At 48.3% G+C, this 15,911-nt stretch overlaps 1 protein-coding gene across 2 annotated transcripts; it reads left to right on the top strand.

The window, feature by feature from the left end:
- The first annotated feature begins 217 nt into the window (after positions 1-217).
- tpcn2 (two pore segment channel 2) lies at positions 218-15,840 on the top strand. 2 transcript variants are annotated; one of them, XM_068314426.1, is made up of 25 exons: positions 218-505; positions 5,483-5,538; positions 5,932-6,008; positions 6,121-6,298; positions 6,400-6,516; positions 6,658-6,764; positions 7,186-7,258; positions 7,726-7,825; positions 7,908-7,973; positions 8,059-8,123; positions 8,244-8,335; positions 8,818-8,899; positions 9,491-9,580; positions 9,718-9,837; positions 10,851-10,910; positions 11,184-11,312; positions 12,844-12,893; positions 13,091-13,190; positions 13,315-13,386; positions 13,478-13,551; positions 13,631-13,718; positions 13,844-13,926; positions 14,020-14,101; positions 14,715-14,806; positions 14,903-15,840. In XM_068314426.1, the coding sequence occupies exons 1-25, from the start codon at positions 379-381 to the stop codon at positions 14,979-14,981; spliced, it is 2,259 nt and encodes a 752-aa protein (XP_068170527.1). In that variant the 5' UTR covers positions 218-378; the 3' UTR covers positions 14,982-15,840. The 2 variants fall into 2 exon arrangements, with proteins under 2 accessions (XP_068170527.1, XP_068170535.1); XM_068314434.1 differs by having other exon boundaries at positions 244-505; positions 13,628-13,718.
- Positions 15,841-15,911: the final 71 nt, after the last annotated feature.

Genomic DNA, 15,911 nt, shown 5'->3' with positions numbered 1-15,911 from the left:
ACAAACTCCAGGTGTCCGGTGACACGGCAGACGTGACGTCATCACACCGTCCACAAGCCCGCGAGGGGAACTTGCTGAGTCAGCCGAACGTGGCGTGCGCGTGAGGGACGCGGGTTCGGGATTCAAAGGGGTTCCGTTGTCTGTTAGCCCCGCCCACTGATCCCTCGTGGACCTATCAGAAACGTGGGCGCAAAAGTTGAGCGCGTGCCACGGACGGTGGGAGGAGCTTCCCCGAGGACAGCATGGGGGCGGGGCCGAGTGGAGCAGGACTTCCTAAAAGGCGCTTCCCGGTCCGCCGCCTGGGGCTCGTCCTACCGACCTACCGACCTACCTGCAGGTCCGCGGCTCTCACCGCAAATCAGGCGCGAACTGTCCCGCATGGAGACCGACCGGCTGATCGCTGGGTCCACGGACGCAGCCTACGGCTCCCCGGGGACCGTGGAGCGCGGGGGGCCCCCGGGCAGCGTAGGGCCGTCGGACCCCGTCACCGGGGCGCCGTGGGGAGGTGAGTGGAGGGGGGGTGGGAACCCTATCATCAGCCTTGGGATACACACACACACACACACACACACACACACACACACACACACACACACACACACTGAAGGTGCTTTCGCTTTTAGACGTGGTTCATCCGGTCAGAGCCCAGTTTGTGACCCTGTTCCACCCCCCCACCCCCACCCCCCCGTGAAGGACGTGGGTTTGAGTCCCAAGTTAAAGTTAAGGCGCTGAGAGGAAGCAGCGAACAGTCACATGACCAAGATAAGTTAAAAACACACATCAGTGAGTCACGACTGAATACTGTGTGTGTGTGTGTGTGTGTGTGTGTGTGTGTGTGTGTGTGTGTGTGTGTGTGTGTGTGTGTGTGTGTGTGTGTGTGTGTGTGTGTGTGTGTGTGTGTGTGTGTGTGTGTGTGTGTTTGGTTCTCGTCCCTGTCTGGGACACACGGTCACTGTTGTGTTGTTGCGTGTTATATGTTGTTGTGTATTGTTGTATGTTGTTGTATGTTGTTGTATGTTGTTGTATGTTGTTGTATGTTGTTGTGTTTGTGTTGTTGTATGTTGTTGTATGTTGTTGTATGTTGTTGTGTTTGTGTTGTTGTGTATTGTTGTATGTTGTTGTATGTTGTTGTATGTTGTTGTATGTTGTTGTATGTTGTTGTATGTTGTTGTATGTTGTTGTATGTTGTTGTATGTTGTTGTATGTTGTTGTATGTTGTTGTATGTTGTTGTATGTTGTTGTATGTTGTTGTATGTTGTTGTGTGGATCAGCAGATGTTTAAACTGGTGTCTCTTTGTAGGCTGTATCACAGCTGCTGTGACACATCCTGCTCTTCCATGCTGAGTCATCAGGTGTGTGTGTGTGTGTGTGTGTGTGTGTGTGTGTGTGTGTGTGTCTGTGTGTGTGTGTGTGTGTCTGTGTGTGTGTGTGTGTGTGTGTGTGTGTGTGTGTGTGTGACCCCCTGTTTCGATCTGTGTAGCTGCTGGGTAGAGACGTTACCTTCAGGGACTGTAGGACAAACGTGTTCTGATCACCCACAGAGGCAGATTGTTTGGGTACAGCTACCGGTCCCCCTCCAGTAACCAATCAGCACGCTCCGTCTCCGTGGTGGGTGGGGCCACTCCGTGGTGGGTGGGGCCCTCAGGGTTCTCCTCAGCTGTCCCTTCACTGGTAATCCATTGAAAGAACACTGCAGTTCCTCTAGAGGGCACTCTCCTTCTGTCCTTCTGTCTTTCCCCTGCTCTTTGCTGTAGGTCCTGCTGTAGGTCCTGCTGTAGGTCCTGATGTAGATCCTGCTGTAGGTCCTGGTGTAGGTCCTGCTGTAGATCCTGCTGTAGGTCCTGCTGTAGATCCTGCTGTAGGTCCTGATGTAGATCCTGCTGTAGGTCCTGGTGTAGGTCCTGCTGTAGATCCTGCTGTAGGTCCTGCTGTAGGTCCTGATGTAGATCCTGCTGTAGGTCCTGATGTAGGTCCTGATGTAGATCCTGCTGTAGGTCCTGATGTAGATCCTGCTGTAGATCCTGCTGTAGGTCCTGATGTAGATCCTGCTGTAGGTCCTGATGTAGGTCCTGCTGTAGGTCCTGCTGCAGGTACTGCTGTAGATCCTGATGTAGATCCTGATGTAGAACCTGATGTAGATCTTGCTGTAGGTCCTGCTGTAGGTCCTGCTGTAGATCCTGATGCAGATCCTGATGTAGAACCTGATGTAGATCTTGCTGTAGATCCTGCTGTAGGTCCTGCTGTAGATCCTGATGCAGATCCTGATGTACATCCTGCTGTAGGTCCTGCTGTAGGTCCTGATGTAGATCTTGCTGTAGGTCCTGCTGTAGATCCTGCTGTAGATCCTGATGTAGATCCTGATGTAGATCCTGATGTAGATCCTGATGTAGATCCTGATGTAGATCCTGATGTAGATCCTGATGTAGATCCTGATGTAGATCCTGATGTAGATCCTGATGTAGATCCTGATGTAGGTCCTGATGTAGATCTTGCTGTAGATCTAGCTGTAGATCCTGATGTAGATCCTGATGTAGATCCTGATGTAGAACCTGATGTAGAACCTGATGTAGAACCTGATGCGTGAATGTGCTAAAGATGTGTTTGGAATGTTTCCTAGTCGGGACGTCTAGCATGTTAGATTAATGGAATATGTTCTGAGTTAGATTTTATTTGTCTGGAAAGCTTTTCTTTTCATTTGCTTTGAATGTCTGATTGGATGAGGTCGAAGCCAATGTGTGACAGGTGAGGTCGAAGCCAGTGTGTGACAGGTGAGGTCGAAGCCAGTGTGTGACAGGTGAGGTCGAAGCCAGTGTGTGACAGGTGAGGTCGAAGCCAGTGTGTGACAGGTGAGGTCGAAGCCAGTGTGTGACAGGTGAGGTCGAAGCCAGTGTGTGACAGGTGAGGTCGAAGCCAGTGTGTGACAGGTGAGGTCGAAGCCAGTGTGTGACAGGTGAGGTCGAAGCCAGTGTGTGACAGGTGAGGTCGAAGCCAGTGTGTGACAGGTGACGGGAAGTTTTCTTTGGATGGAAACTTTAGAACCATGCCACCGGTGCTGGGTACCTGCGACAGCTGGGGCAGTGTACACTCCGGGCGTGACACCAGTGCACCACGGAGCCACACAAAGGACAAACAAACACAGACACTCACATCTACAGGCAATTTAGAACGTCTAATTCAACTGAATGTTTTTGGAAGTGGGAGGAAGCCAGAGAACCCGGAGAGAACCCACATAGACTTGATCCAGGAACCGCCTGGCTGTGCGGCGACAGCGCTACCCACTGCGCCACAGTGCCGCCCCGTGTTCTACGAAGTACAGTATGTGTGGACTTCTACTTGTCACGACCTCATTGGAGGTTTGTTCACTTGTTACTGTCAGTAACACAATGAGAACACAAGGAGACCACATTGAGAACACAACAACACAATAATAATACAATGAGATTACATTGAGAAAACAATAACAACACAATAACAACACAATGACAACAGGAGAACACAATAACACAATGAGAACACAATGAGAACACAATGACAACACAATGAGAACACTATGACCACACAATAACAAGACAATGAGAACACAATGAGAACACAATAAAAACACAATGACAACATGATGACAAAACAATAACAACACAATGTGAACAGGAGAACACAATAACACAATGAGAACACAACGAGAACACAGTGAGAATACATGAGATGACATTGACAACACAATCATAACACAATGAGATCAAAATGAGAACCCAATGAGAACACATGATATCACACTGACAACATAGTGAGAACACAATGAGAACACAATAACAACAAAATGACTACACAACAACACGATGAGAACACCATGAGAACACCATGAGAACACCATGAGAATACAATGAGAATACATCGTAGACTAACGCAAATCCATTCTGCTCTGATTGTCTTCTGGTTGCTAATTCTTGGTACCTGGGACTAGAACCTATGGGAAGGGGACAGGGAACCAGTGATCACCAAAGGTCCAGGGCTTTGGTCTAACCAGCACACACAACATGTTTGCAGCCCAGTTGGGTTATAGCTGTGTTTCTGTCATGGGTTTATTCTCCAGTGCGTTCTGATAAACTAATGGAACATTGTGCTCTGTGACTGGTGTAGAAAGTCGAGTTCCTCCAGTATTTAAAGGATGTGTGCTGATGGAGTCTGGAGCTCTGAGCCAATGAGAAACGAGCATTATGTTGTTTGTCCTGGTGGCAGTTTGGCCCTCCCTTCAACCAGGTCAACCCCCCCCCCACAACAACACACACATGCACACACACAAGCTGTCGTCAGTGTTTGATGCCCCTTAGGTCATTAGGTCACAGCGTCATCAGAATGGGTGAACAGCGCCACCTCCCGGCCAGGCAGGGGTATCATGCCTGGAGGTGAAAAGTCCCAGGTCACCAACCCATACAGGGTCACATCTGGGCTGCTGAACACCAGTTAAGACTGGGTTCACTTTCAACCAGAACCAGTACAACCATATGGACCAGTACCAGCACCAGAAACCACTACAACCATTTGGACCAGCACCAGAAACCAGTACAACCGTTTGGACCAGTATCGGCACCAGCGCTGCCTCATTCAGCTCTCTGCAGCAACAAGCGTGTTGTTGGTTGTGAAGCTGGACGACAGAGGGAGTCAAACCATCGATGTTGTCAATAGTAGAGCAGCGTGCAGGTGGGAGGAGCCTAACCTTAGGGCTTTTTCTGTTATTAGGGAAGTTTTCTGTTTGTTTTTTTCTGAGGCTGGGGCGGAACCAACCCAATACTCCACAAATCCCACTGCTGTCCTCACAGGGACAAAGTCCGTCTCACCTTCATGTCCTCAGCAGGTCATGAAGGGAGGTTCTCAGACCCCCCCCCCCCAGTCAGTCCACATAGTGAGCTTGAAGTGACTTTTGCTCACATGACACGTTCAGGTTAGAATAGATTGAAGCCCTCTCTAGCCTCTTTCCAACAGGTTTTGTGGGTCTTTGTCAAGTAGAGGTGAATTTCATGATATCTTTCTAGGTGGCGCTCCTTTAATTGCTATAAAGACGCTGATGATGTCATCTGAAGCACAACTACAAGTGATAGGCTCTCCTGAACGCCTTCTGGCGCTGCTGTAGGGAGTTCTTCTTTCTCTAACGGTACAAAGTGTTTTTCAGAAACAACACCCTAACCATGGGCTCCTCCCAATACACGATCGCATTAATCAGTTTTACCTTGAGAACAAACAAACCGACTTGTCAGAGTCATCCGACCAGTTCTTCACACAACATGTGTGAATGGCTTTAACAGACGCACGCTGCGCGTCTGGGCCGATGAGACGCCAGTGAGGCTGTGTTTGCGTCCGGGACTTGTCAAGGTGCTGGTGGTCCATGTAAAGGTGCTGGTCGTTCACGTAAAGGATTTAGTCGTCCACGTAAAGGTGCTGGTCGTCCACATGGTCCTGCTACGCGCTCTCTTCTCTCTGTCCACAGACGATGACGAGCTCTACATCCAACAGGCTGTGGTCTTCATCGAGGACGCCATCCAGGTGAGTGTGTCTCCGTTACTGATAAAGAGCCTTTCACACGACCCAGTAGAGACTGGAGGCTGTCACATGACTTGGCAGAGACAGAAGTTATGAAATTATATTTGTAGTATTTGTTTATGGTGTGTCTATGAGTGTGTAAAGCGTGCTTCTGATCCGGGTCACAATCCAGATCTGTTGCTATGGTGACAAACAGTGGAGACACTGATCTTGTAGTTGACTCTGTAGTCTAGCTGTTACGTATCTCCAGAGTGTGGTTGTGTTGTTGTTTCTGGATCCAGGTGACACTTGAGGAATGTCTGACCCTGGACCTGACCCTGATCCTGACCCTGGTCCTGGTCCAAGTCCTGACCCTGGTCCTGCCTGCCTCTACTAATCATTTTTTCTTGCTTCTAGTATCGGTCCATCAACCACCGGGTGGACGCCAGGTCGCTCCGCCTGTATCGATGGTACTACTCCAGGATCTGTCAGTGGTGAGTTCACCTCTTCGTCTCCTGCTCTGTCCTCGTCTCCTGCTGCCTCCTTGTCTCCTGCTTCCTCCTCGTCTCCGTTGGTCTGAACATCGACCCTCTCTGTCCACCGTAGGGGTTTGAACCTAACGATTGCAGTGGTGCTACTGCTGGCTTTTATCGAGCGCCCATCCTCCATGTCCATTTCCTCGGACCCCCGGCTTCGCTCCCCCACCTGGGAGCCCCCCTGTGGATTCACTGAGACCATCGAGGTTGTCTGCATCATCATCTTCTGTCTGGATCTCACTGCCAAGGTGAGCCCCGTCCGGTGTGGCGCTCCACAGTGTGGATATGTTTCCACTTTCCTGTTACTTCCTGTCCAACCAGAAACGGTCCCACTGTGTTTCTCTATCAGAGCTACCTGATTGGCTGGGAGGAGTTCAAAAAGACCAAATGGCTGATTGGCTACATGGTTGTCCTGTCAGTCACCATCGTTGACTGGGTGCTGTCTGTCAGCATGGACTGTGATGAGGTGAGCTGTTTGCATGTTAGCATGTTGTAGCCGGAAACTGTCAGATACCAGAGTGTGTGTGTGATAGTGTGTGTTTGTGACAGTATGTGTGTGTGTGACAGTGTGTGTGTGACAGTCCTCTACCTCTCACCTGTGCCTCAGAGACTGCGGGTGCGACGCCTCCTCCGGCCATTCTTCCTCCTTCAGAACTCGTCCCTGATGAAGAAGACGCTGAAGTGCATCAAGAGGACGCTCCCCGAGATCGCCAGGTGAGACCTGGTGGGTCGCCCCCCACAGGTCACATGTACTGCCACAGGTCACACACACCCCACAGGTCACACTCCAGGTCAGTGGGCGTGTCAGTCGCCCTCTGACATGTGGCTGCAACTGTAGTGTGACACTGTGGACCCTGTGGACCCTTTAAACACTGTGGACCCTGAGGACACTGTGAACACTGTGGACCCTGTGGACACTGTCAACCCTGTGGACACTGTGGACATGTTAGACGTGTCAGAACGTGAGTCAAACTGTCAGTAAGGGAAGCACAGACGTCGATACCACAGCAGAAGAGCAGCACGTCAGTCCAGATGACAGACAGCCTGTGGTTGGAGGTCGTCTGTAGTGGTATCTGCAGACAGGGTGTGAACACTGTTCACACCTACGTCCTCATTCACATCTGTCCTCCCTCAGCGTCCTTCTGCTGCTGGCCGTCCACCTCTGTCTGTTCACCATGATCGGCATGTTGCTGTTTGCCAAGACCAAGGTGAGACCAGCCCCGCTAGGGCGTCTGCAGGGGTATCTACTGGGGCGTCTGATGGGGTGTCTGCTGGGGAGTCTGCTGGTGCATTTGTTGGGGTGTCTTCTGGGGTGATTGTTGGGGTCTCTGCTGGGGGGAGTGTTGGGGTGTCAGACTGTTGGGGTGCCTGCTGGGGCGTCTCCTGGGGCAATTGTTGGGGCCTCAGCTGGGGTGACTATTGGGGTGACTGTTGGGGTGTCAGACTGTTGGGGCTTCTGCTGGGGCGTCTGCCGGGGCATCTGTAGGGGTGATGGAAAAGCTCCTCCTCTCCTATCAACCAATCACAGCCTTCCACCAGAAGACCTTCATACCACCCATCAAACCCTATGCCTCTTTGCTGGTCCAGGATCAGATGGTCTTATGAAGGGAAGGGGTTTGGTTTGGTTGTTGCTGGTCAAGGATCAGATGACCTGGTTCCTCCTTGTCCCCTGCAGGACGTGCAGAAGAACAGCGAGTGGAGGTCCTACTTCACGAACATGCCAACCTCGCTGACGTCCCTGCTGGTGTTGCTCACCACAGCCAACAACCCTGATGGTACCGAACCCATTTCTTGACTCGATCAGTGCCCCCCTTAGTCCCCCAGCCCTGTGACCCATGTGTGTGTTCTGTCCCGCAGTGATGATCCCGGCATACTCCCTGAACAGAGCCTACTGCATTTTCTTTGTGATCTTCAGCGTCATTGGTAGGCTGTGGTTGTTGGTTCTCTCAGGGCTGGAGCTGATTGGTCGTTGGGTTCTGTTTGTGTAAACGTGTCGGTTCCCTGGCAGGAACCTACTGCCTGATGAACCTACTGACCGCCATCATCTACAACCAGTTCAGGGGGTACCTGCTGGTAAGCTCCGCCTCCTCTCACCCGCCCACAACAGTCACATGACCAGTGGCTCATCACATGTTGGAACGTCAGACGGGTGGAGGCAGGACTAAGAGGGTCTTTGTTCTTGTCCCGGTCCAGATGTCAGTCCAGACGTCCATCATCAGGAGACGTCTGGGAATCAGAGCCGCCTTCCAGGTCCTCACCCGCCAGGCAGCTCAGGACACTGCTGAGTAAGACACACACACGCATTCACACACACATAGACATGGTTCGTGGGCCCTGTTGAACACATGGATACAACATCAGTGAGACTTGATCGTGTTCTTTACCACGTGTTTGCGGATGGATACAACTTCAGCTGAGGATGAACCCATACCTCAGGCAAGTGAATAGGGAATTGTTGGGATGCTACTGTACCAGCAATCCCAGAGAGAGAGGATATATTGGTATGGGGCGAATGCTTCGAAAGCTACAATCAAATCTAACCAAGAAACAGCTGTTTGCCCAACATCCGTAACTTAAAAGTAATATCACAACTAGAGATCGATGACGGAATATAACAGTGCTCAGGGAGTGAACTAACAACTCTCCATTGCCAGGACTTTTTGGTCCACGTGGGTCTTAAACCGGCCACCCTCTGGTCTCCAGTCCGAGACCCACCCCAGTTGGGCTACTGCCACCCAACTGGTAACTGGTGCTCTTTACGTTGTAGGGTCCAGGTGGGCGTTGATATGGTGCAGGAGGTGATGAACAGGGTCCAGATGGAAAACTACTACAGAACAGCCATCTGTATGGTCAGACACACACACACACACACACACACACACACACACACACACACACACACACACACACACACACACACACACACAAACACACACAGCCAGTTTTATGGTTTTAAGCAACAAGAGGATTTGATATTGCTCCTAATTAATCATGACCTATAGAAATTAAGATGAGACTTTAAACGTTATGCCACATTGGGGACGTTCAGTTGTCAAGGCAACAGCAGAGACAGAAGTCACAAGATGTTAATGTCCACCCAACCAGCTACCAGTCCTAAACAGTGTCCTGTCCCCCCAACCAGTCCTAAACAGTGTCCTGTCCCCCCAACCAGCTACCAGTCCTAAATAATGTCCATGTCCCCCCAACCAGCTACGAGTCTTAAACACTCTCTGCCCCCCAACCAGCTATCAGTCCTAAACAGCATCCTTTCCCCCCAACCAGTTGTTAGAACTACTGGTTACTGGTTATCAGCTCAGGTAGTCGTCACTTCTTTACAGGTAACTTAAACCTTCCTCTAATGGATCCTTTTCACCAGAAAACATTTGCAATGAAAGAGAAGGTTCCTCTGCAGTTTGTTCAGCTCCACTGTTTCTGCTCAGGAGGTGCAGCAGCATGGGGAGGTGGGCTACATGGACCGGGACCAGTTCAAGAAGATCTTTGATGAGCTGGACAAAGACCGCGTCCAGGAGGTGGGTTGGTCTGTCTGCCTGTCTGTCTGACCTGTCTGTCTGTCTGCTTATCTGACCTCTCTGGCTGACCCATCTGTCTGACGTGTCTGACTGACCTGTCTGTCTGTCTGACTGACCCGTGTGTCTGTCCTCCCCAGCATCCTCCATTGCCCCAGTACGAGTCTCCTCTTCTCCAGAAGATCCAGAAGGTCTTCAGTCACTACTACCTGACAGTTCTGGGTAACGTGGTGGCTCTGGCCCACGTGTTGGCCGTATGTGTGAGTTTACATACAACCCTTATCATACATGAACATACATGCAGTTCATATGACGTAACCAGGTTACCGATCCATGGAGGACTGGTTGTGTTCTGATGTAACAGGTTCAAAAGACACTGACCTTCAGTTCAAACACAAAACACCACGAAGTGTAAATTAATACTGAAGTGAGCACAGCTTAAATATTACCGTGGGAAACGGTCAAGAGAACGACGGTTGTTGTTTCCTGACAACCATTAAACCGATCAGTGACACCAGACACCGCCCTGCTGTGGTCGGATGCTAGTAGTCAGACAGCTAACCACAGAGGCGCAGCCTCTTCCAGGTTGGTTGTTTTGAATGAGAGCTGCGGTGCAGTAACTACTGCGGAGCAGACATTTGGAAAATGCCAATCGATAAACAAATATTGGAAACATGCTCTGTATGGAGTCAGAGGGGCCCCATGGACTTTCTCTTGACGGCGTTCATTAATCATTGGAACAAGTATTCCTCACCCTACAAACAGTAGCATGTAGCATTTAGCCTGCCTTTAGAGTTAGCTGTTGATATTGATGATCCACTGTACGTACCCGAATTAAAAATTTTACCCTGACCTACTTGCATCGGTCAAAGATCAAAGCTACATCACTCTTATACATCGTATATAGAATACATCACTCATTTAGAGGGGGGTATAACAAGAGGGGGGAGCCAAGTGTTGGAGCTGCATGAACGTAGCGGTGCTGTCCCTGCAGGCGTTGTGGTAGAAAGGGGAACTGCAGGATGATTGGATATGGTGACGCACTTTTGTCCGTATCTACAGATGTTCGAGGGTCGAATGTTCGTAAGTCGGATGTTCATAAGTTGAGGATTACTAGTACTGTGACGGGACATGTATTGTGTCTGTAGACACAGAAGACATCTCTCTCTCTAAAACAGTAAAGTGAGATTTTTAATGAGGCTGACTGTTAGGCAGCCTGTCGAGTGTAGCATGCTAAGCTATCTTATACCGATGTTCCCTTTGTTTGTTTCAGACCGTCCTGGTGTTGAACTCAGAAAAAGCCACAGTGGACCGAGACAACCACATCATTGAGGTGAACAGTCGTCAAGTGTCTTACAGAGGGTCGTGGACCTCAAAGGAGATTCCTAGTCTCTTTGGTGACCTTCCTACTGAATAGGTTCCTCACTTCAGGACAAACACAAACATATGACTGACCCAATGGACACCAGGAGAAATGTGATGACCCCTCAGGTCAACATGGCCACATGTGTTTGTCATACAGGGTTTCACATCACCTGGTGCACAGAGAACATGTACATAATGTGAACAGGGAACATGTACGTAATGTGTTCTCTTTCCCTGTCAGATCATCAACCTCTGCTTCATCCTTTACTACCTGGTTGAGATGTGTGGGAAGATCTTTGCCTTTGGCTGGAGAGGCTACCTGTCCTACCGGAACAACATCTTCGATGGGTTCTGCACCGTCCTGCTATTGGTAACTTTGGCGCTAACTCTCATTTATAAAAGGACAGTTCTGAAGACGTGGTGGAAAATCCACTTAACAACCCACCTGACAAACGTAGAGCGAGGACAGGGATGAAAGTGTCTCCTCAGTCGACACCACTGAAATGTTCTGCTGTGGACTCCATGTGGTTACAGAGAACAGCAGTAACTTTTCTTAGTAACTTCCAGGATATCACATCGAAGGCAAATTGTTCTAAACGTGGCGCCATGTAAAATCTGTCTGGTTAGTTAGTTAACATGTTGTTTACAAGTCTTCTTGACTTATTTCGAAACTATTTCTGGACTTATTCTTCTGTTTTTCTTGACAATTCCAGTCGTGTTCCTGCGGGAACAGGTTTGCCATCTGCTTGTGTTTTTCCAAGTGAAACATGTAAAGGCGTTCAGACGCCATCGCCAGGTAGTAAAGTCGTGTGAGTCCCTGATGCTAGGCGCTGTGCCATGCCCACAGGCACCACAACACATTTGACTGTCCAAACACAAGAGATAATCACTCATTCAATCTTTTATTTACCCAGACTGCAAACAAATGAAGGTATTTGCCAGAACTGTAAACCACTTTGCTTCAGACATTCATGTGGACTCTTTGGTTGTCCTTTTTTCTTTTTCTTTCTCTGTAATTATAATGAAAAGACGTCCAAACCAAACTGGGGACGATTTAAAGGTACCGGTAGTCTAAAACCCAGGCCACAGTGGTGTTGTGCTACTTAAAACTCAATGACTTATTGGTTAAAATAATTGGTTGTAAACTATTAATAGCATTATAAGAAAATTAAAAAAACATTATTCGAACAGAGCTACCGTCTTTCTCCAGGTGTTGGTAGATTGTATGAAGCATAAACAATATGGCATCGTCCACGCTCACCCCACATTTCAGTGGTTCTCAGATTGGACAAGGTGCCACCAGCATCTACCTTTTTTGGAATCAGCACTAAGCGAGACGTTTTCCACATTGCAGGGATCTCAGAGTCTGATAGAGAATTATGAATTATGGGACTTCTGACGCTGAAGCTGCTGCTGAACATCATCAAGAACAGTTTCAAGAGGAGAGTTTTCCAGATTACAAGTTAAAGGAGACAACAATGCTTGATGTTTATGAGACAAATCAAATCAAAGTATTGACTCATTTGATTGGTGTTTTTCTGACTCTATAAACAGGACTCACTGGGTTTGTATCCAGTGATTGTATTCATAAAGCCCCAGAGACATTTGGGTGTTTGAATGATCAATGGAGCGCTCTAAATTAGCTTTAACCTCATCTCTGTCTGTCTTAGAAGTAGAAACTAGGTAGAAACTCCTGTTGTCATTCAAACAAACACCAGCTGAGTTCTGTGCTTTGTCATCGGACAGAAAGTCCAGAGGTGATGACATCATCACTGGTGGGCAGGAGCTGGACATTATTTTAAAATGCCCCTTCTGGGATGTCAACATTTGGGCTGCGACTTATATTTATCATTTATCATTGTTGAATTTATCACTAATCATGTTTGTTTGTGTCCCATCAGGTTCTACTGATCACCATATTCATCACCTACAAGAGTCCTTTATCGCAGTCGTAAGTGTTTGGTTTGTGTTTAGTGTTTGATGCAGGTAGACAATCATTAGTGCCACAACAGAATATCAGTCAAAATGAGCAAAAAGATGGTTTCTCCAGCCTTTAGTTCCTAAAAGACTGGAGAAACCAATTAATAGATGCACACCGGGGTGTGTGTGTGTGTGTGTGTGTGTGTGTGTGTGTGTGTGTGTCTACAGGGAGCGTCTTTTTCACAGTCTCCTGTCTCTTTGGGAGATGATTCGTCTGGTCAACATGCTGATCGTCTTCCGCTTCCTGCGCATCATCCCAAACATTAAGGTACAGGTTAGCAACTGGAGCGTGTGCTAAGCTAACTGCATTTGATACACACAGACACACACACACACACACACACACACACACACACACACACACACACACCTTTCCTTCTTCTTGCCGTTAGCTCATGGCGCTGGTGGCGAGCACGCTGTTGGACCTGGTGAAGAACCTCAGAGCCTTTGCAGGGATCCTGGTGGTGAGTGGAACCTTCCAGCTGAGCTCCAGCTCTGATGTGGTTCCTGGTCTTGTGGGTGGAGAACCTCTCATCTCTCCCCCCTCCCCCCCAGGTGGTGTACTACGTGTTTGCTATGGTCGGAATCTGGCTGTTTGAAGGAACCATCAAACCCCAACTTGGAAGCGGGTAGAGTGTGAATCTGTGTGTGACATCTGATCAATGTGATGGATACCCCAACACGTGTTGACACCGTGTTCTATAGCAGCATGGAGAACATCACCTCCAACATTAGCATGGCGTGTGGAACCTACGAACAGCTGGGCTACTGGCCAAAGAACTTTGACGACTTTGCCGTGAGTCTGGATCTTCACCCTCCTGTCTGTAGAACTCGTGTCCTTCCTGTCTGTGACTCGTGGGATCGGTTTTAAGCTGTTTCATCAACGAACACCAACTTCCTTCTCTTCCTCGTCCCCTCCAGGCAGCCATCGTGCTGCTGTACGACGTGATGGTCATCAACAACTGGCAGGTCTTCCTTGATGTTTACACCCGATACACCACTGAGTAGGACGAAGCACACAACACGTCTCACACATCGTCCTCCTCATCGGCTGTGCGTTAGCTGACGGTGAAGTTTCCTCTGTTGCTCCGTTGCAGATGGTCGAAGATCTACTTTGTGTGTTGGTGGATCACCTCCTCGGTCATGTGGGTCAACTTGTTTGTGGCGCTCATCTTGGAGGTCAGTGGAGACGTGGCGGGACGGGTCAGATCAGAACCGTATGGACTCCTCCTGGGGAGTCCTGGTGTCTTCCCCTCCTCCAGGAGTAGACACCTAGACTGGTTTAGTGTGCAGTACAGACTGGTTTAGTGTGCAGTACAGACTGGTTTAGTGTGCAGTACAGACTGGTTTAGTGTGCAGTACAGACTGGTTTAGTGTGCAGTACAGACTGGTTTAGTGTGCAGTACAGACTGGTTTAGTGTGCAGTACAGACTGGTTTAGTGTGCAGTACAGACTGGTTTAGTGTGCAGTACAGACTGGTTTAGTGTGCAGTACAGACTGGTTTAGTGTGCAGTACAGACTGGTTTAGTATGCAGTACAGACTGGTTTAGTGTGCAGTACAGACTGGTTTAGTGTGCAGTACAGACTGGTTTAGTGTGCAGTACAGACTGGTTTAGTATCCAGTACAGACTGGTTTAGTGTGCAGTACAGACTGGTTTAGTATCCCAGCTCATCAGAATCCTCTCTGCTGATGACGTCACGTTGTTCCTGAACGCTCCGGCGTTTGGACGAAGTTCTAGTCATGTGTTCTAGTAAGAACACATCAATACCTGTTCTTTTTGTCTCCCTACAGAACTTCATTTATAAGTGGGACCGCAGTCACAGCTGTTCTGTAACGGAGGTAGAGAACATCAGTTATGAAACGTCTGTCCAGCTCATCTTTAAGTACGTTCACACTGCTGTTGGATCCTGATCCAAAACTGAATCCTGATCCGGATTAATAGTGTGAACCTGTCCAACACCTGATCCGTGTCTCTGCAGGGCTCAGATCCAGGAGCCCACGGAGGAGGAGCTGGTGTGTCACCTCCACAAGCACCCGCACTTAGACCTGCAGTGGTGACACACACACACACACACACACACACACACACACACACACACACACACACACACACACACACACACACACACACACACACACACACACACACACACACACAATGGAGCGATGCCATCTAAACACGTGTGAGAAAAACTAAAGGGAAAAAGTAATAAGAGTAAAAACAGACGTGGTGTCAAAGTAAAAGCACTTTTAGTCGTACACAAAAATGCTTTAAAGGGAAATAAATGTACATTCCAAAAAGTAGCAATAAAAGTATTACAGAAATAAATCAACCAATGAAAGTAAAGCTAAATGAAAATTGTCACATTTATCACTTTATAGTCTCTTTACGTCCACATCCCCTTTACTGATTGCTTGATTTATTCCTGTTGGGTTAGTTTATTCCTTATTCTTTTATAGATGTAGTTTTTTATGGCACTGCTTTGACATTCCAAACTAAACTAGTCAGTGATGACGCAACATGTTCAAGAGTATAAAAGTGTGTTGTCAGCAAACTCTCCTGGCGATCTGGGATGTCCATTTCCACGTTTGAACGATGTAGAAACTTACACTAGAACTCCGTAACGACATCCGGCGCTCGCTGACAGAGTAAAGCCAGTTTAAATATATTTTTTAAAGGGAAGAAGACTGTGTGGCTGTTCGGTGTTTGTTTTGTAACGAGGTGTGTTTTCTGTTACCAACCTGTGTGCCTTGGTATTTATATCTATGCTACATTTTATTTTTTTTGAAAAGAACTATAATATAAAGTAGTTTTATAGAAATTGTTTGGATGTGTTGGAAAAAACTGTTTGAATTTTTATAGTGTTGTTAAAAATGTCCAAAAACAAGCTTGAAATAAATGTTTATCAGACTGTCAGCGCCGTGTGGTGACTGTTTTGTGTGTGTGTGTGTGCGTGTGTGTGTGTGTGTGTGTGTGTGTGTGCTGAT

The sequence above is a fragment of the Antennarius striatus genome, chromosome 1 (genome assembly GCF_040054535.1).
Source record: "Antennarius striatus isolate MH-2024 chromosome 1, ASM4005453v1, whole genome shotgun sequence".
NCBI classification, from domain to species: domain Eukaryota; kingdom Metazoa; phylum Chordata; class Actinopteri; order Lophiiformes; family Antennariidae; genus Antennarius; species Antennarius striatus.
This window is presented reverse-complemented; position numbering and strand designations above follow the sequence as displayed.

What these genes read in the sequence shown, in the direction of transcription:
- tpcn2 (XM_068314434.1), top strand. Translation starts at nt 379, where the DNA reads ATGGAGACCGACCGGCTGATCGCTGGGTCCACGGACGCAGCCTACGGC. An exon ending in CACAGCCAACAACCCTGATG is followed by an intron (nt 7,826 to 7,907) that starts GTACCGAACCCA and finishes TCTGTCCCGCAG; the next exon opens with TGATGATCCCGGCATACTCC. An exon ending in ACAGAACAGCCATCTGTATG is followed by an intron (nt 8,900 to 9,490) that starts GTCAGACACACA and finishes GTTTCTGCTCAG; the next exon opens with GAGGTGCAGCAGCATGGGGA.